General features: G+C 44.1%; 1 protein-coding gene across 1 annotated transcript in view; it reads right to left on the reverse strand.

Moving 5' to 3' along the window:
- AR (androgen receptor) overlaps positions 1-10564 on the reverse strand; it is a 168262-nt gene extending 157698 nt beyond the window's left edge. Inside the window, exon 1 of the mRNA XM_070951840.1 lies at positions 9047-10564. Coding sequence (XP_070807941.1) covers positions 9047-10239 — 1193 coding nt within the window. The 5' untranslated portion in view covers positions 10240-10564. The remainder of the gene's footprint in view (positions 1-9046) is intronic.
- Between the last annotated feature and the right edge of the window lie 11135 nt (positions 10565-21699).

Genomic DNA, 21699 nt, shown 5'->3' on the forward strand with positions numbered 1-21699 from the left:
TTTCAAGAACATGCAATAAAAATCTTGGACTTCAACTAATTATCGATAAAACAACCTTTCCTGTGGAAAACACTGGAAAGCATGATAGAAAAAAGTCCTTGACATTCAGTTCTCTGTCTGCAAGGATGCACACATTTCTTTTGCCTTGCAGTCTTTTGGAACAGCAGCAGGGAGAAAAAAGGAAATACAGGGGAGAGACAGACCCCAAACGAGGAGCATTTTCATCCCCTTTAGAAATCTCAAGCAGCAATTCTGAAATGGAAAAAGGAAGCTCCTATGGACCCAAGAGCACCAAAAAAAAAAAAAAAAGTCAAACCCAGAGGCTCTTTGTTTGGGGAGGACACTGTTTTGAGAACAGCAGGAGAGTCACCTCAGGAAGGAGCCTGGAGTTTGAAAGGGCCCCTCGGGATGCCTTCTCAAAGGCCTGCTCAACCCCGAGCCAAGCCTTTCCCGATACTGGATATCTGGACCACTTGAGTTCAAAAAGGGACAGTGCATTTGGCCCACCGGTGGTTAAACTGCATTTTATTTTCTATCCTGGAAGACTAATTTTATTCACACTGGTTAGCTGAAATGACTATACTTTATTAATGTTTTTTGTTCTTGTATTTCAACTACAGTGCTTTTAAAAAAAGATAATTAATTATATTCTTTGCTTCTGTGAGCAAGAATGCACAAGTGAATAAATATCCTTCTGCATTTATTCTTGACAATGATGAATTTATCTTTCCTGCTATAGGGCAGTCCTTAATCTGCGCTGTTAATGTGCCCGTGAAAATTGCGGCAAAACGAGGAGTGTTTGTTTTATGGCTGGTTTCCCAAGCTTTTTTTTTTTTCTTTCATCCCCTCCCTACAGAGCAGCCAGGCCAGTCTGAACAGGAATGTCCTCTGGTTGTTTGGGGAGAAGCATGCCAAGGACTGATGGTTCCCCAAGGCAAGAAAAACTTCGACCGGAGGGCAGACCCAAAATGCTTCTCCTGCAGACCTGACCTGGCACCCAGATAATAAATCTGCTGGGACAGGCGAGACCCTTCTTGGGCTCAAGTGGGCCTACTTTCGGATCCCTTCCACTGAATCCTGCTCACGTCCCACCCCAAGAGATTGGGGGACTGCAGCCAGTGGTGGGATTCAGCCGGTTCGCACCACTCCGGAAGAACCGGCTGTTAACTTTCTGAGCAGTTTGGCGAACTGGTTGTTGGAAGAAATCATTAGGGCAGAGAACCGGTTGTTGAATTACTTGATTCCCACCACTGGCTGCAGCACATTGTCAATGGCGACACTGCCCCTCAGCACCTCACCGGAGGTAATGTTGTGAGGAGGGCGCAGAGATTCTCCTTCTCAGCTTCTTTGCAGCTGTTCTTTGCCTCAGACAACAAAATTCATGATTCCAACCATGGCTGAGAGCAACCAGAGGGATGAGCTAACTGGAGCTGGAGACGTGGTCCAGAGTCACTTGGTCGAAACAAGTTTCCAAAATTGAAGGGGAAAAAACAGAAGGACACCGAGTAAAAAAATAGCCTCGTGAATATTTTCAATATCGAGCACCAGTGATAAATTACTCTACGTTCACAGTACATAAAACCAGTTCTAGAGGCTCTGGGTTTTTGAGAACGTACCAGAAAGGCACCTGGATGGGCAGGTTTCAGAAACAGCATTCTTCCATGCGCAACTGCCTCCAAACGAAGTCTCTACACACCACCAACATTACATGGAAGTAGAAAGGTCAGAGACACGCCTGTCAGCCAAGAGGGAACTAACCGACTGTTGCAGAAGCCAGAAAGCCCTGCTTTGAAAAGCTCGTTTCAACTCCCATTTATTTTACACATAAATTTTGCCTGCACAGAAGCCTACATTAAATTGTGAAAAACGAGGAATCCCAACTGATATCAGTTTACCTTATTCACAGCAGTTATAGAAGAATAAAACATTCCAAAGTCACCGGAAAATGAGGTTTTAATATATAAATTATATATAATATATATAATATAATATATAAGAGCCAAGGTGGCGCAGTGGTTAGGGTGCAGTACTGCAGCTACTTCAGCTGACTGCTAGTTCAGCAGATCAGCGGATCAAATCTTACCGGCTCAAGGTTGACTCAGCCTTCCATCCTTCCGAGGTGGGTAAAATGAGGACCCAGATTGTTGGGGGGCAATATGCTATTTAGTATACTGTCTTTGGTGTAAGCCACCCCGAGTCCTCGGAGAGTGGGCGGCATAGAAATATGAATAATAAAATAAATAAATAAATAAATAAATAAATAAATAAATAAATAAATAAATAAATAAATAAAATAGCTGTAGAGAGAATGTTGTTCCCGCTAGCAGATGTGGAAAACTGAAGCAGCAAACCCAAATAGGTCATCCTCAAATTTAATTCCTGAACTTTGTGTTCAGATCGCTCTTTTAATCTGATAATGTTTAAATTTACAGGGTAAAAAAAAAAGAACACTTAAACAATATTATTATGGATTATCCAGTGGCCCCATCCCAGCAAGGAAAGCAGGTTTCAATAACACCATTAGAATCAGTAGAACTATTGCATGGCTTAAGTTCCATTGGATGGAGGAGCGCTCAGATGGCTCAAGGTTTTACACAGCCAGGTTAAACAAGCAGTTGGCTCAAAGCAGATCAGAGGCTGCTCACTCCAATCCAACGGCCTCCAAGACCACGACTCTCCTCCGCCCTTTTCTTACTGCTCTTTTTTAAATTGTTTTCATTGTTTTAACCTGTAAAACTGAAGTGTTTTAATATTGTGTGTGACCAGCCATACGCTAAATAAAATAAATAAAATCCTCAGCCCTTGAACAAGACAGGCCGGTCAGATATCATGGTCACACATCTGTGAAGGGATCCAAATTGCAACCCACTTTCTCAGGCTAAGTCCTTCACCAAGGGGATAATTTGACTTCGGGAGATGGAGGGGGGGGGTAGATTTAGTTCAGCTCTGTGCCTTGGGCGATGACCTTACTGTCATTGATCTTTATTAATTTGTCTTAAGGATTCAGAGGTCTTAAGTATTACAATTGCACTATCCAATTCCCCAATTCCTATGTGTTGATCAAAGCACCCTGAGACAGACCCGCTCTGAAAAAATTATGAACAATTTTGCTAAATAATAAAGTATAATTAGCTGCTGAATGAAAAAGAGAAGTGGGATAAAGTAAAAGAATTAGCAAATGTGTAATTATGGAGATCAGCTGTGTTGCCTGCAAAGGCGTTTACTGAGAGATCTTCTGAAGTGCACTTAATTGAGTAGGAGGCTTATTTTATTAAGAGAACATGTATTTGAAACCAGTATGAATGAATGCCCTGGATCTATTTATTTATTGACATTGCATACAGTTTCTTGGGAATAATTTCATCCCGGGACTTAAACCCTAATAATGGATATATCAAAAGTCATGTTGATCGTAATTCTGTAAAAATACAGTGGTATAAATGTGACTGATAATACCCCCACCAAAAAAACCACCAACCCCTACATACTGTATAAGTGCATGCATTATTCTTTGAGAAATACCTCAAAAATTCTGAAAGCAATCCAGATAGATTTCACTTCTCCTGGATTAAGCTTCCTTCACTAAACTGGGTGAAAAGAGCAGGACTTTAGTTATGCAAACCAAATTCCTCTAAAAGTCAGGATGCAAAATTGCAAGCCAACAATTATGCGGATCCCACTCACAGGACTGGCTTCTTTCTTGTCTTTTGATCGCTAACTCTTCTTGGCGGCTTTAAAACAAACAAGAAAAAAAATCAAAGTTCTGGAGTCACCCTGGCCCATGAGGCTCTTTTCCACATGAGGGGAGGCGGCTTTCATTCCTGCTGCAGCCGAGGCGGCAAGGATCCCTTTAAACGCTGCAGGCTGAGACTGCGCCCCCCCCCCCTTCTGCCCAGCACCTTCAGGTGGAAACAGAGGGAATAGTTGGAAGCCGGCCAGCCCAACAGTCCCACTCTCCACAGTTGCCCTTAAACTGCCTTAAACCCCAACCCCCTGCCTTCTTCCCTTTGGATCAATTCAGTAAAGAGGCCTCGTCTGCCATGAAATTCCGCAGAAGCCTGAGCTGGTTTCAGGACTAAGCAAGACAGAGAAAGCAACATTTGCAAAAGTAGATTTGGGAATCCAGTTTTCCTTTGGCCAATTAAAAGAAGGAACGGAACAGCAGAAACCTAAAGGGGTTAAAGGGACAGGCGAAAAAGCCACCACAATGCGGTTCTGTTTTCAAAAGGTACAGGGGAACTGAGAAGTAGCTCCATTGGGAAGAGAAGGAAGAGAATGGAAGCTGCTGCTATCTTGGCCAGTAGCACTCTCCAAATTGTGCAAGGCTGGACTGAAATATTTCCAATTCCTCAGCATTAGGATTACCCATTTTCCTACATTAATATAATATAGGAAAAAGAGGGGCAAGATACCCTGGCATAATTTTCAACCCCAGCCGTACGCCACAGAATGCCTGGGATGGAGGTGAGAACTGCACCTGCCACCGAGTCCCAACTCTGGTCAGCAACACAGAGGAAAGGATGGCATCAGTGCCTGATCTCAGCTTATTATTGGCTCAACTGAGTGAAGCAAAGTTGAAGATGTTCAAAAGAAAAATCAAAGGGATTCCAAGGACAGGAGGCAAAGCAACTTCACTGACAAGGAAACCCACACCTGGATTATGAATATTCAGGGAATACCAGCAATTTCTCGGGCTGTTGAATGTACAAAACAGGCAATATATTTACCTAATTATTTTTTATGGAACTGTGTTTCAGTCACAGAAAATACTGCTGTTGAACCTTGTCATTTGACTGAGAATCTGGGGAGGAAGGAGAGAAGAACGAGCGCAAAGATCCACAATCTCGTTACTTTGTTAGATGAGAGGCCGCTGCATGTACAGTACGAATAAATCTCAGGACCCATAATTTATTGTGCACTATTTCTTCCTATAAGGAGTAAATTGAAAGCTGCTCACAGCCAAATGAATTTGAGTAGCAGCAACAAACAGAGCCTCACATAACCTGCAGGAATTAAACGTAGGGAGAATACATCGAGGAGAGGGGAATAATCTAAAAATGAAACTACCTTATAAGCATTTGCTCTCAAATTTATACATCACAAGATCAAAGCTCCTTAAACACTCCCCTTCGTGTCTGTAACCCATAGTGTCTACAGCATATGTTCTCATTACCTTTGGAGTGAAGTCGGAAGGAAGGGAAATACAGGGGGAAATACCAGTAAGAGCTATAAGCTTGACTCATAGGATGCTGTGAAATGGTCACCTCAATGTTACTCTGTGTTCCTCTGTGACAACCTTACAGGCTCCATTCGCTTGCCAGTCACAGCGCTTAAGGCTGCAGCCTAAATGAATTTAGCCAACAGACGTTGTGTGCAGAGGGGCGGCCAGAGAGACCTCCAGTTTTAAATATGGACAAATTACCCCATCACCTAAGAGGGAGATGAACCTCACCAATCTCAGATGGGTGTTATGAAAAGAAGTAAAATAAATAAATAAGCAAAGTTCTGCAATTATCATGAACAAATTAAGCATTTAAAATGCCTTCTCTTGAACTCTTCAGCTTTTAGTTGTACAATACAGTATTAACTATAACATCAGCGCTGCCAGAATTGATCACTTTTAAGATGCAGGATTTAACGCAAAATGTTTAATCATTCCCGATGAAACAAAGGGGTGCAGAAGCATACATTTTGGTTGGAACATGACTACTTAAGCTCCTAGTTTGTCCAACAAGCCCCTCAGAAGGAAAACCTTGCATGGAGATTCCATTTTATTGCCAAGCAAGAAATAACCATGTTCTCAATTTTCTGTATTGTGGCAAAATACACGTGGCATACATGAGGCACGATCCGGATGCAAAGTGTTCACTTTTTTCAGATTGATTTCCTTAAACCTAAAGTCTATCTGCATTTTATACAGATATTTCACACCACAACCATGGCTGCCAACCTGTTGTTAGAGAACTCCTACAGGACACATCATGACTAGAATTTCTGTGCTAGTTATGATGCCATCTGCTAACAAACAGCTGTAGTCCAATTCCAGTGAAAGCAAAGAAGTTTTGCTATAAATCACAGTTATGGATAAGCTGCACCAAAGGCAATTGAACACACTAGCAGGATCTGCTGTTCCATTCCAACAAAAGGCAAAGGGGCCTCTTGCAAGAACCACATCATAAATAACTTTGGATCACTATACTGTAACATTTCAACAGGACCTACAGTCATAAACGTAAAGAGTCCATCCAGGTCCATTGACGTCAATGGGGAACTTTCCATTAGATTCCATAGAGAACTGGATTAGGCCCAAGATAAATGCTAAGAAGGGAAAGGCTACTCAATGCACTTACAACATACCTTTTTATTATTATCACAAATGGGCAGTATGAAATATTGTCTCAGTACTAGCCTATCAAATTTCTAAATGTCTGGTTCCTAGTGCTATAAGAATATTTTATATATGGACATTGTTAATCTGAATGGGAAATATTTGAACATTATATCATACGGGCAATTTTAGTGCTTTAGGCATTCAAAACCTCTTCTTCCACAAAAAGAATCACCGATAGATGTTTTATTTTAGCTCAGATTCCACAATTTTCATGTTACAGAAATGAAGCTTTCCTACAAAGTATTGGCAGGACTGACTTCTGCAATAGACATACATGTTAACTGACCAACAGTTGCCTTAATATACATTAACTAGAAATGTAGGTTGTGATGCAATTCTTATGGTTTAGCAAATTCTAGTGGCCAATTTCCAGGCACAACACACTGCTGAAGATACTTTCAGTGGAGTTTGGCTTGCATTGAACAAATATGCTTTGCAATTCTTAGCAACACTTTAACATAAGAGCAAAGAGTAGCCCCAACTAGGAAAGGAAGAGTTAGATCAAGAGGACTTCGAAGTAAAGCATGAACCACAAGATGCGGCTGAGGCTGCTTTTTCTTCCTCGGGTCCGAGAAGCAGTTAAGGGGGCCAGAAGAAAATCATGGGAGATTCTAAATATTGAAATTGAGAAGAATCTGAACTCACCCATGTATACATAAATGCACACCAACGGGCTGCTAATTTTGCCTGTATAGTAATACATTTAACTGGCTTGCTAGCATGGAAATTGTTATCTTCAAAGGCATTTTGCCTAAATGGAACGCAAAGTTGATTACAGGGAGCTGGGATGTCCACTCTCTACAGCAGCAGCACTAGCTTAGCTAGAATTATCCCACAGGATTTTGGTGAAATCACTGAATAAATATTATACATTACCACAACTATATCATTATGCAATTTGAAGACCCCTCTACATTGCAGTTTTTTCTTCAGGTCTGGGATCGATTTGGATTTTAATTTATTTTTCTTCTTTTTCCCTTTTGTCTTTTCTTCAGGTATTGTGTGTGTGTGTGTGTGTGTGTGTGCACACGCGGTTTGCTTACTCTCAGCTTCTGAATCTGAGAGATGATCAAATTAAAGAATGATACTTGTATGCTGTAGTAACACCACACCACTTTAAGTAGCTTTAAATCACAATCCCAAGGATTCATATTTACCAGGAATAAATGAAACGGATGGGATTTCTTCTGATATAATCCCTTTGGGATGATTTTGCCCATTGAACAGTGCTAACTCTGCTCCTAGAACCCCAAGTCAACTGGCCTAATGGACCAGGATATAAGCCCAACCAAGTTTATTCAAAACAAAGTAAACCAAATAAATATATTATATACTGCTGGATCACTGAAACAAAAATTGATATGTAAACACGTTGTGCAAATGGAGAACTCAAATTTAGGTAAGAATATTTCATTCTTTTTATTGTTAGTAATAATTAATAGTATAAAATTAAGCCCTTGTGAAAAGCTGCGGTGCCTGAACAAAGCAACCTCGGAGAGTTGGGCTGTTGGAGAGCGATCCACACCTCCTGATGCCGGATTCTAGGAAGGGATCTATCCTGGATCTTCCATGTGTTAAATACTTACTGCAGGTGCCGGAAAAGATGGCTGGCTAAACCTTTTGCCCACAATAACGAAAGTCACGTTGTAGGCTTAGTATTTTAAAAGGTACCTATGGAAAATACAACCCATTGCAAGTCCCTATTGCCATCAGAAAGAGTAATTTGTGATAAAAATAAATGACAAAAAATATTGAGAGAAGACTAAAGTTAATGTCTATAGATTTCTTAAGATTAAGATACTCTAGCAAGTATACTGTAGGTAAGTCCATGGGTCTGAGCTATCACATTGGAGTAACTTATGTTTCCTCAGGTCCCTCACACATACATGGCTCATCTTTTAATAACATAAACCTATGTAATTTATCTATGTGAAGCAAATTCTATTTAATCCAGCAGAATACTCTTCTTTTAAAGGAGAAAATATATCAATAATTAATTTTGTCAGGAAAAAGTGGTTTGCATTTGTTTTACCCAGCATGCTTTTTAAAAATGTGTCCATATGTACAATTTATGCTTCCTTATTTCAAGCTATAAAATACACACAGTTTTATATCATTTAACATCTGTTGTGGGCTATTGCAGAGACTTTCATAAAGACAAAATAAAAGGGTTTTTTTTTTCCAAAACTCTCTAGAGTCTCGATGGTCACCAGGGGCCTGGAGTCTGCTCTTCCATGTCTATAAAAAGGGACCGATCCACCGGCCGGAGTGGCTGCAGCTTCTTCACGAAAGGGGCCGCCGGACTTCCTTTCTCTGGCAACGCAGGTCCCAACTTTCTTCAATCGGATAGGCGAAGCCCCCTCCCCTCAGGCAGCCAGCCGGCCCCTCCAAGGAAAGCCCTTCTTGGCCAGGCAAGCAGAGGGGCAGGTGGGCCTGAAGCAGGATTACTGCCCACCCCCCGCCCCCAGGCCCCTTCCTCCAACGGCCCAGGCCCGAGAGCCCGCGGAGGAAAAAGCCAAGGCCGGACGGGCCGGCCTTTTTCTCCCCCAGGGAAAGCGGAACGCCAACCGCTGGAGCGCAGAGGCTGCCGCCGGGGCTCTGGGCCGCGCTGAGAGGCTTCCCGGGGGCTTCCCCGCCGCCCGCGGGTCTCCTTACCTCACGTCTCCGTAGGCGCCCGCGTAGCCCTCCATCCAAGGCCCGAGCTCCGTCTTGATGCAGCCGGTGGCCGGAGCGAAGGGCATCCTGCCCATCACGCCTCCGGGGTACCACACCTCGGAGGGCAGGTCGGCTCCTTCCTGGCCGGGCGGCCCTTGGCCCCGGCCGTAGCCGAAGGGGGTGGCGGCGGCGGGCTCGGCCGAGGCGCAGGGGCCGTAGACTTGCGCGTCCTCCGCGAAGAAAGGGTGCCAGGCCGGGCCCGGAGGGGCGGCGTAGTGGGGCGGCAAGGCGGGCATTTCTCCGGCGCGCCGGTACTGCGCGCCCCAGAGGCCGCCGGCCGCGTACTCCAGCGGGCTCTCCAGCTTGATGCGGCCGTGCGAGGCGAGCGCCAGCTGGAAGTTGTAATAGTCGCGGCTCTGGAAGGCGCCCGCCGGCGGCTCGTCCAGCTCCGGCGAGCTCTTGAAGAGGCTGAGGTGGCCCGGCACGTCCATGGCCAGCGCGCCCTCGCCGCCGCCGCTTTCCTGCTCGGCTTCGACGATCTTGCAGCCCCCCACGGCCACGGGCCGGGCTTGCGCGCCCGGCAGCGCGAACATGCAGTCCCCGCGGCTGGCGCCCGCTTCGCCGCCGCCGCCGCTGGGCCCTTCGAGCACTTCCACCGCCAGGCCCATGGAGGCCGAGACGGCTTTGCACAGCTCCTTGGCGCTCTCGCCCAAGTAGTCTTCCTTGGCCGCGCTGGCTTCGCCGCCGCTCGCCGCCCCGCTGCCGCGCGGCTCCCCTTCCGCCGCCGGCAGGAGGCTGCTCTCGGCCAAGAGGTCTTTCAGGTCCCCGGAGCAGGTCTGGAACGAGGGGGCCAGCAAGGCCAGCGCCGAGGAGGCGGCCGAGGAGGAGGCGGCCGGCGGATGGGGCGCGCGGTCGGCCGGCTGGAGCCCTTTGCTGCCTGGCGCAGCCTCATCCAGCGGCAGGTAAGAAGGGGAGCCGGGGTGCTGCTGCTGCTGCCGCGGGCTGGCCGGACACGGGCCAGTCGACGGAGAGGCCGCGCTTGGGCCGCTGGGCCCGATCTCCTCTCGCGCTCCGCCGGGCCCGGGACTCTGGAAAGCCTCGCGGACGCTCTGGAAAAGGCTCTGGAAAGCTCCGCGGAAAGTTTTTGCCGGCGGCCGGCCGTAGACCCTGCCCAGCCCGACGTGGACTTCCATGGCCCGTTGGCGGCGAGGGCGGCTGCCTCACTGGCGAGGGCGGCTTCTTCGCCCCACGGGGAGAGTCCTCGGCGGAGCGCGGACGGCCACGGGCACCTTTCACCTTTCTCAAAGCAGGCGGCGGCGGCGGCGGCCGATCATCCCTCGCAGAGCCGTCGGAGAGGCCGGGTCCCAGCAGGTGCCGCGCCAAGAGAGGCGGCCCGCCGCTTTCGGGACCCCGATCCGGAAGTCGGGGCTGCTCTGCTGAAGCGGCCTAGGAGAGCGGCGGCTGCCAAGCGGGAGAAGCGGCGCCTGTCACGCTGGCTCCGCCGGGCCTGTCGCGACGACGAACTTTCTGGGCGGAAAAGGCGCTTCACGGACGCTCCGGCTGCCGAGCGGCGCCTGTCTTGCTGGCGGGCGGACGAGCGAGCCGAAAGTTGAGCGCGAGCGGCGTGCTGACAGGCGCACCAAGAGGCGAGCGGCCCGCCGTCCTCTCCGCTTCCCTCCCCCGGACCAAAGCCAAGCGGAGCGGCTCCGGCGCGCGGACCGGCAGCTTTGGGGCCGGCCGAGCCGCCCCGCCCCTTTTGCCCCCGCCTAGCGCCGGCAGCGAGAGGTCGCGCTCCGGCCGGCCGGGGAGGAGCGGAGCCGAGCGGGGCGCCCGGCAGCCCAATCAGCGGTGGCCGAGCAACAAGTGGGCGAAGCGCAACAGGCGGGCGGGCGGGCCGGCGGGCGGGCCCTGGGAGGGGACGCCCGCGCCTCCTTCGCCGTCCCGAAAGCCGGAGGAGCCCCGCGCGAAGCCCCGCCGTTCTGCTTGGCGCCGCTGCCTTCCTCGGACTCCGGGCGCGAGGGAGACAAGCGGGGCCGGGCGCGAAGGGTGCCGGCCTTGCCTGGGAGGCTGGCGGCGCCAGGCAGGCTCGGCCTTTATGTAGCGGCTCTCGGGCGGCCCAGCGCCGCTCCTCTGCATACGCCCGCCCAGCTCCACGTGCCGAAGGCAGAGCCCGCTGAAGCGAGCCCACGAGGCAGCGCGCTGCGCCGGGGGCCCAGCCCGACGTGAGGGGGAAGCGGAGCCCGCGGACCGCCGAGATCGCGCAGAAGGGAGGCTCGGCTATCCCGCTGCGGCCGCCCGGCGGTCCCGGCCGTCGCTCTACCTCAGCCGGCCGCGGGGCCCGGACCTTCCTACCGCTGCTTCTCCGGCAGCCTTGCCGGCTCTTTGGAGACTGCGGCAGCCCTGGAGCCCTCGGGGAGCCTTTTGTCCACGGTCTGCGGGGAGCTTCTGCCCAAGAGGAGCCGTCGAGGCCCCTGGCGGGTGGGCGCCGGAAAGGGCAGCGGGCCCAGCGGCGCCTCAATGGGGCCGAGGTGCTTTGGCTTTCAGGGCTGCCCCTTCAGAAATGGGGCCAGAGCAACTGGCAACTTCCAAGTCAGAAAACTCGCCCGACCTGAAACGGCCTACAGTTCAGTCAGGATGGGAAGCATCTGAGGGGCTTCTGAGTTCCTACTGCCATGTCCGCCCCCCCCCTCCCCAATTCCTGTAGGCCGTGAAACATGAACTGTATTGCCAGTTGAGCAAGGAAGGCTGAGAAGTTGTTTGAAACAAAGTTTCAGAAATACCCAGAAGAATATTTGGAATGGGACTGTTTTATTCTGAGCTTATTTCATGTACCTCTGTACTGTGCAAAGTCTCCCTCTCTCTCCCACACACCCACCGTGTCCGCTGAGGGAGTCAGGCCAGTTGAGTTCCCCGGAGAAACAACCAGGCAACTCTTACCTCATTTTTCTGGAAAAGGTCGCCCTTCCCTTCAGTCTAGCCCCCCCCCCCCCCCATGAAGCCTCTCTCCTCCAGAGGTGCTTGGGCTACCAAACAGGTTGATAATTTGGGGTTGATAAGCACCATCGGTACCTGTTGCCATTTGTATTAGTTTGTGGTGCTTCCTTTTGTGCTGTACATCAGTCTCAAACAAATTCAGGTCTGCAACCTTGAATTGGTTTGAATCATTGGACTAATATAATGATAAATAGTTTAAATGCAGAATTCTAATTTAATCAGGGAAGCTAAATTTATATGAAATTGGTTTTTGATAATGCTTTGGTTTCGGCATGCAAAATGAAAATAGTTGGTTTTCTTTCTACCAAAAAATAGTCATCCATGTTTATTAACCTGTGCATTCTTCCTTAACTCTAATACAGGATTTAAATTGATGTTCTGGATATTTTTTGCCATTTTTTTCTCTAGACGTTTATGTTGAAAACATGTGTTAACAAGCAATGCAGGCTCAGTTATAAAACCACTCTTCATGATCAAAGTGAAGAGAAACATTTTTTCCTCCTTGTATAAATGTATTCAGCTAATATTTGTATTCAAGCAACTTGCCCTAGCTATAACATTCTATAAATTGTAATCCCAATTTATGGAGGGCAGAAGGTCCATGAAGGCAAGATTAGAAGCTGGTTTTACTGTACCCACAAGTCAGATAAAAAGTCCTGAGTCCTCCTTTCCCCAAATGGATGTGAAGAGAGCAAGAAATTTTACAGATTGTGAACGATGGTGTAGAAAAAGGCTGGTGTAAGAAAGAGAAGCTATTCAGGCCTGGCCCAAATTGCTGTTCTTTAATGCTGGGCTTGAGGGTCTGAAGAGAGTTCACCATTTCTGGCTCCTGAAGAACCTCTGCAAGTAAGCTGTAAATTTCCCCCCAAAAAGTATTGCACTCTTCTTGCATAAAGATATACTCACAGCCTGTCGTACAAAAGGGGAAGGAGTGTTGATAAATTTGTAAGTAAAGAATGAATAAGAGAAAATAAAAACTGCTGGTGACTAAGGGACACTAACTAGTACTGCAATCTGTTCCAATAGACAGTAAAATGAAAACTGATCTAAGCCAAAATGCAGTTTTTAAAAGGCTGGGAAAACTCTCCTTACTCCTTAAGGGTCTCAGGCGCACAGACTGAAAAGACTGTGAGTAGATCCACACAGCTGTTTGCTCTACTCCTCGTGCTGTCTTAAATGTTGCCCCCCCCCCAGTGTGGCTGGAATGTGCAGAAGGTAAAATGATGGAATTACCCTAACTCGGCCCTGCTCTACGTAGATCACACACTCACGATGTTCTAAGGGACTGAAATCGGCTGAAATGCAAGTTCCATCCACCATACTCCACTGTGTGAAATCTCCTCCAGTTGGTCTGCGTAATGTTCTGGTTGTTCCATGCACAGCAATTGGCCCGATTGTTGTTTTGCTGTCACGCTAAACTTTTTTTAAAAAACTTCCTCAGCTGTACTCATTTATTTTATTGTTTGACTTAACAACCAGTAGAGCAAAGAGTTTTTGTATCTGTTGGCTGCCATCTACTGATTATCCCCATTTGTGCAGCTGCTGCTTGGAAGAGCTGAAGTTTCAAAAAAGGAATTAGTTGGGGGGGGCATCTTTGTGGGAATTGTATGCTAAGAACATCCTATGAAGGAAAGAAATGAGAAATCGGGGCTTCTGAGAGCTGTGGCCACCGGGAAAGGAATTTGCTTCCAGACACCTTACAGAAGTAGAGAAGGCATTCCTACAATTACACTTCAGTTACTGACTTTGAGCCAGGAATACTGTATACTAGTCAGTCTTAAGGCTTCTGCTAATCAGTCATCCCATTAAAAAAAAAAAAGGGAACAGGCAAAGTGGCAATGAAAGCAGGTTCTGTTCTCCCTCAGAGCCAAAAATGATTGAGAAGAAATCTGGGTAGGAGGGGGCATCCACAGGAAACGGGCAGAAACAGACTTCTGGAGATGTCTACGGAGATCCTCAGTCATCCAGGTCATGGTTGTCCCAAAGGTGCTTTTCCAAGAGACAACTCGACTTTCTGGTTTTTCTTTGAAGATGTTTTGCTTCAAAGCTGAAGAAGCTTCTTGGATCAGAAGCGAAATGCCTTCAAAGAAAAACCAGGAAGTCCAGTTGCCTCTTGAAAAAGCACCTTTGGGACAGATTTCTGGAGCAGAAATGGCGGACTGAAGATGTCTCGGTGAGTAGCAGGGCTGGCAACTGCAGCAGAATGTAGAGCTGACGAGTAGACCAGCTCTTTCTAACTCCTCTTGGGATAAGCAGAGGGCTCGAGGTCACTCACGACACAGGTGAAATTGTGGATTGGTAGAGTTTATGTACCTCCTTTTCTAAATCACTTTCAGAAACTGCTTTTTCACTGCTTTTTGGCTATTAAGCCACCTTTGGATTGACAGATTTTAACACCGAATTTCCTTTAAGGACCACATATACAGATAACATGATGGGGGTGTGGGGTGGGGGAAGAGGGATAAACAACATTCCCATTCCTTTCCATGGGAAAATACTTTTGGTTTGAAACATGATAAGATTTTAAAAACTTGACATTAGACGGAACTAAGAAATACAATTAAAGGAAAAGGACACTCAGTTTACCCATTACAAGATGAAGCAAAATATTTTAACATTGGGATATAGTAGATCTTTTTGAACAATGAAATCAGAAGTCACATTTTAAAAATGCCTGCTTCTATACATAGTTTGTGTCTAAACTCTTGTTTATGGAAGCAAAGCAAATTCTACCTAGAAGAGTAAGACTGAGTTAAACATGGATTTTTACAAGAATGACTCAGAAAAAGATGCTACACTGGATATACAAAAGAAACCGACTGATGTTTTAATAATTAAATGAGATATACAAAAAATTATCCAAAACTATAACCTGGATATTTTTCCTATATTAGATTTACAAAAGAGTCTTCCTAAAATTTTGAAGAATTTTGAAGGAACAAAGAGCAAATGAAAAGAAATCAAGTTCTATGGCATTATTTGAAGGTATGAAAGATCACAATTCTAAGAGGTAAAAGGAAGAAATATAAAGTTGGTTTCTAAAATCAAGGTTAAGATAGATACTATTTTAACCTTATCTCTGGTAATCTTTAAGTTTGCTGACATCAGGACTGAAATGATGGTGCCTAATGGATTTGTTTTAAATAAGAGATGGCATAGGCGAAGTTGAGGTCATTTGTACTTTAAGAGAAGGTTATTAAAATTGTTTAGATTTGTTGCGAGGATTATAGGAAGTCATTTCTTTCTCTTTACAATATTTTTATTTTTTCTTTACTATTTCTTTCTAGTTTTCCTTTCTTTTTTCCTGCATATTCTATTCGTTTTATTCTATTTTTTCAGTTGATATTACTTTTTATTGGTGCAATTTTAATCTTTAATAAAATTACTACCATATGTATTTTTAATAAAATTACTACCTAAATTATTACACACACTCATAATAATAACAGGGTTGTTACTCAGGAGGAGTTCGCCTGAAATGGGATATTTTTTATCTGCAAACCTCTGGCTCAACTTGGTTCTATATATATATATATATATATATATATATATATATATATATATATATATAGAGAGAGAGAGAGAGAGAGAGAGAGAGAGAGAGAGAGAGAGAGAGAGAGAGAGAGAGAGAGAGAGAGTTCTGGATGCCTTGGAATCCATGCAGCCTCTTAAAGTTGTCACAAATGAAGAATCTAGAATAACACAGATAACTCTGGCCATTTGTTTCCGTCTAGAAGGGAATGGTCAGTGACTTATGCAAAAGAGTGTTAAATAATGATAACAGGATCTAATGAAATTCCAAAACTGCATGTGTGGTGGAGATCTCAGTACCACAGAGAGATCCAGTAAAATTAGATCAATCAGAATAGAGCTGGAAGGGACCTTGGAGATCTTCTAGTCCAGCCCCTTCCTCAAGCAGAAGACCCTATACCATTTCAGACAAGTGATTTTTCCAGTCTCTTAGTAAAAACTTCCAGTTATGGAACTCCCACAACTGGTGGTAAGCTGTTCCACTGGTTCTCACCATTAGGAAGTTTCTCCTTAATTTCAGGTTGCTTCTCTCCTCGATTAGTCACTAAACGAATGGTTGTAATTGGAGGACTACCTGTATTGCAGCATACAGTAGAACAGGACCCAACTGCTCTCTGCTGCTTGCAGGGCCATCCCCACCAATGGCTCTCAAGAGCATTTGAAACTGCTGGATCACCTGCAAAGGTGAGAGAAAGATTCCCACAGTCCCTGGACCCCCAACACTCAAGGAAGATCTTTTTTGCTAGAAATATTCCTCCTTCTACAAAGGCTTTTCAGTTATAAACCAGGCCAGAATTCAACTTGAAACAGAAGTAAGAAATGTTTCAGCCAGGCTGCTTGGAGTTGGCCAGAAAACATCCACTACAGTCCAGGCAGAGAGTATTTATATCAGCCCAAATAATATAATGCAAGGAAACTTTCTACAAGAGTGTCTTCCTTCTAGATGCATGTACTTTCCCACCCTATTTATAGTTCAAAGGAAATATTTGGGAAATTCGTTTAGCTTATGCAACCCTCACGGCGTGTATACAGTTGCTCCCCCAGGCAGTTTACAGTTGTTCTTCTGGAAATGGCCTCCTCCCACAGGCATTTCAGTAAGCATGAGATTGCAAAAGCTACATATTAATCTTGATGGGCACATTTACGCTACTGGTAATATATATTAAATTTTAGTTTATATTTTAGTAAAGTCCCATATCGTTATATTCTCCTTCATTTCCCAGTAAACTAAGAAACCTACCTATGGTATAAGAGAAGACACTTGGAAGCCATCGGAGCTCCTGCTCTGGCCACCTCTACGTGCTACTTGTCCCGACCACTTTCCCACATCAAAGGCCAAAGCAGCAGCAGAAACTCTAGCAATGGAAGCAGCAGCTCCCTGACAACACAATCGGGAATCCGGATGCCTAACTCTCATAAACCCAACGCCAGGCCAAAGGCAACGCTGGCCTCACCGATGTACTTTCTGAACTGAACACGTCCGGTCATCATCTCGTTTGCAGCACCGTAGATCAATGTATATATGTTCAAACTAATTTTGATGCCATTCCCCAGTACTATATGTCAATATGCTTTTAAAACATTCCTAAGGGTACTCCTTGACTTACGACCGCAATTGAGCCCAAAATTTCTGTTGCTAAGCAAGACAGTTTTTAAGTGAGTTTTGCCCCATTTTGTAACCTTTCTTGCCACAGTTATTAAGTGAATCACTGCAGGTATTAAATTAGTCACATGGCTGTTAAATGAATTTGGCTTCCCCATTGACTTTGCTTGTCAGAAAGTCGCAAAAGAGAATCCCATAATCCTGGGACACTGCAACCCATCAAAACAAGCGTCCAAATTTTAATCATCTGACCACAGGGACGCTGCAACAGTCATGTTAGAAAACTTTAGAAAACCGTGGTTTATTATCTATGAAATAAGCAGCCTTTAATTCTGAAGATATTGGAGTAGAAACCGATTAATGTCAGAAAAGATTTCATCTGGTCCCTGGAGACACGTTTTAAAGAAACCGCTGCTCTAGAAGACCCTAACCCTGAGGAACTTGCAGTAGAGGGTAGCTATTCCTCTCTTTGAATACGGCCTTACACGGGCCTTACACACTCCAGTTGGCTAAAGAGAGGAAAACCGGCTGGAGTTCGTATCTCCATTTGCTTCTCCAGGTTGCTGTTCAGGGCTGAGCGGACAGACAGACAGAAACTTGATTTGACCAATAAAAGTACATTCAAGAAAACGGACAACTCAAGGCCATCCCCATAGTTTCCAACTGTTTCAATTGTTGCTGAAATATAGTATGTAAGCAGAACAAATGAAAAGCTACATAATAAAATTGGTGCAAAACGTAAAAGGAGCAATTATAGTCGAACAATGGGAAGAGTTACAGGGGGAAAAAAATCAATGGAATTTACTCCAAAATATAATCTGAGAGACAAACTGGTATAAAATATTTTATAGATGGTATATACCATAGTAATAGTGCTTAGATTTATATACTGCCTCACAGTGCTTGTTAGCCTTCCCTAAGCAGTTTACAGAGTTAGCCTATGGCCCCAAAAATCTGGGTCCTCATTTTACCGATCTCGGAAGGATGGAAGGCTGAGTCAACCTTGAGTCGCTCAGAATCGAACTCCTGGAGTGAGCAGCGAGTTAGACCTGCATTGCTGCCTTCTAACCACTGCAGCACCACAGCTCTATTTAACCTCTGAATGATTAAGAAGCTGGGCAAATCATTAAATAACAAATGCTGGAAGAACCAGAGTAAAGAAGGAATATTCTACAATGCATGAACAATTCTAAAACGATTGGAAGGGCGGAAACGCAAACATTCTGAACATTTCAAAAATAAATTCTAGAGAGCATAAATGAAAAATATTACGAAAGCATCTACTAAGATATAGTGACAAGAAACAATTTGATACGACGTTGGAAAAGTGAATCTCTCCTAACAATGCAAGAATGGGAGACCAAAAGGTTTACGATGAAGACCTAACAAACATGGCTATATACATAGATAGATAGATATAGGCATAGATTCAGAAACACACAGATGATACAGCTAAGGATATAGATATTCATCTAGCATGTGTAAATCCTGCCCCCAAATGGATATTCAATCTACCGAGCACTGTCTATTAAAGAAACTTCCACACAGCAATCTGATTGCTCATGTTTAATTCCTACTAATTCAGCACTCTAACATCTTCACATTCAAATGAGCTAAATGTGAAGCAGAATGCATTTCAAAGGTTTCTGGACAGTCAGGTTAGGGTATTGTTCTATAGAAAAGTTACAGTTATAAATGGATTGTATTCCACATGGGGTCAATTATTTCCATACCAGCTGTTTTGTTGTATAATGGGAATTACTCCTCTTGAACTTCAGATCTTTAAACCTGGGCCTATGATTCTCTAGGCTCTGCTGTCAAATGCTAATTATGAACTCAATGTACATCAACATGAGACACAGTAGCAATACCACCTAGACTTATATATTGCTTCATAGTGCTTTACAGCTCTCTCTAAGTGGTTTACAGAGTCAGCATATGGCTGACAAGTATCTGGGTCGTCAGTTTACCTGACCTTGGAAGGATGGAAGGCTGAGTCAACCTCGAGCAGGTCAGTTGGCAGTCAGGAGAAGTAGCTTGCAATACTGCAGTCTTTTTTTTAAAAAAAGTTTTTTTATTACAAACACATTAAAACAAGACACAAACATACAACATTTATATACATACACTTTTATTTTAAACAGCTCTTTCGAAGTGGTCCTTTCTTACTATTTACACATATTTTAACTTTATCTTACTCCACATTGATATCTATCTTCCCTTATTTCACCTACATTTTACCTTTATCTTTAACATTTTTTTCTCTCTCCTTTATTCCTCTTTCTCATTTTTCCTATTCTCCAACCATTCATACCATCTACACCACACTTTATAATATTCTGTATCCTCTTTCTCCTTGGGTTCTTTTGTTAGTTTGTCCATCTCTGCGCACTCTAAATTTTTTTTAATCAAATCTTCTTCTGATGGTGAGTTTTCCTTCTTCCAATTTTGCGCATAGACTATGTGGGCTGCTGTTAGTATGTGTAATGTTAAATATTGTATTTCCTTTGTGTAATTTTCTACGGTAATCCCTAGTAAGAATGTCTCTGGTTCTACCTTTATTGATTTCTGTGTTATCTCCTCTAGCCACTTTTTGACTTGGGCCCAGAATTTCTTTGCCAGTGGGCAAGTCCACCAGAGATGGTAGTATGTTCCATAGTTACTCTTACATTTCCAGCATTTCGGTGAATTACTAGAGAAAATCTTTGCTATCCTAGATGGCTATCCTAGATGCCATCTATGAAACATTTTCATCTGGTTTTCCTTGTATGCAGTTGATATTGTCAATTTCATATTTATTCTCCACATCTTTTCCCACTTCTCTAATTCTACTGTGTGGTTGAAATTCCTTGCCCATTTAATCATAGTATCTTTCACTATTTCCTCTTCCATTTTATATCATAATAAGAATTTATATATTTTACTAATTAATTTTTGTTCCCTCCCATATACAATTTTATCCAATTCGTTTTGCTCCAATTGTACCTCATTTGTCTTTATATCTTCTGTATATTTTGATCTTATTTGTAAATACGTCCACCATTCAACTTCCGTATTCAAATCCTGTTCCAATTCTTGTTTTGTTTTTGATTTTCCCAAATTGTTTAATATATCCCTGTATCTAATTATTTTGGTCCAGACTATTAAATGTGGATGCAATACTGCATTCTAACCACTGTGCCACCACGGTTCTTAGTAGTACATTAGGAGGTTAGTTGCATTATGAGAAAACATCATTCCTCTCCAGGTAGAGACATGGAGTCAGAATTATACAAAAATAACCAAATCTTGTTGGTTGCACATTGTATTTGTGTTTTGTATTCTGACAATTATGTAGACTATATTCAAAACCACCCCATAATGCTTTACAGCCCCCTTTGAGCAGTTTATAGAGTCAACGTATTGCCCTCAACAATCTGGGTCCTCATTTTACTGACCTCGGAAGAATGGAAAGCTGAGTCAATTTTCAGCCGGTCAGGATCGAGCTCCAGGCTGTGTGCAGAGTCAGCCTGCAATACGGCACTCTAACCACTGCACCCCCCAGACCTCCTCTAGTCATGTGGTCATGGAAAATGATGGCGCTTCTTCTGTATGTCCTCCCAAAGTCAAACACATAGAATACACATAGAAGGTATACATACACCCACGTGTGTGTACACATATATGCACAGAATAAAAATTACAAAAAGAATGTTAAACAGTTAGAATCCTTCACCATATAGAAATTCCTCATAAGAAATTGCAGATGTATCTGTAATTGCTTCCAAAACTCATTAGTGTGACATAAATAGAAGTATTTATATTGCCCAGTAATTGTGATTTAAATCCAAATTATTTTTTAATATCAGGGAAAAAAGATAGAAAACATTTCTGCATCAGCTCCTGGATTTGAGGCTCATTTAAGATGGCTCAAAATCCTTGGGTGAATACTAGCAATCATGGAAGTTATTCAGGATACAAATTTATATCAGATGAAATCCTTAAAGGATTGCTTTGAGTCAGAAAAAGCAGAGAATATTTTTTAGAAAAGGTTTTCATAGAAAAGGGAGAAAAAAAAACATCAAATTATTAAAGCCTTTGAGATTGTATAATGCCAAAATACTCTGTATCTACTCCTATCCCATTTTTTTTAAAAAACCTCACAGCATCTTCTTCCAAAGCACAAAAGAGCAAATCCTATATAGTATGCTGAAATATCTCATTATGGAAGCACAGTCCAGAAATTGAAACATTTCCTCTAAATTTCTTTGAATTTTTTTTTTCTTGTTTGTTGAATTTATTTGCCACCCATCTCATGACTGAATTACTCTGGGCAACTTGCAACAATAAAACATTAAAATCCTAACAAATAAATATATTTAAAAGAATAAAAAAGAAATCCCAATCAAGATAAAATTATGGTTAGAAGATGGGGAGGGAGGGAGGGAAGGAATTGAATGCATGTGGTGAATGGGGGGGTGGGATTGCCTCTTAATTCAACAACCACCTCTAATGTGATGGTCCCCCCATTAGGGCCCCAACCCAA

Source organism: Pituophis catenifer, unplaced genomic scaffold, assembly GCF_029215685.1.
Source record: "Pituophis catenifer annectens isolate HBS135680 unplaced genomic scaffold, rPitCat1.0.hap2 SCAF_11, whole genome shotgun sequence".
Classification (NCBI taxonomy): Eukaryota; Metazoa; Chordata; class Lepidosauria; order Squamata; family Colubridae; genus Pituophis; species Pituophis catenifer.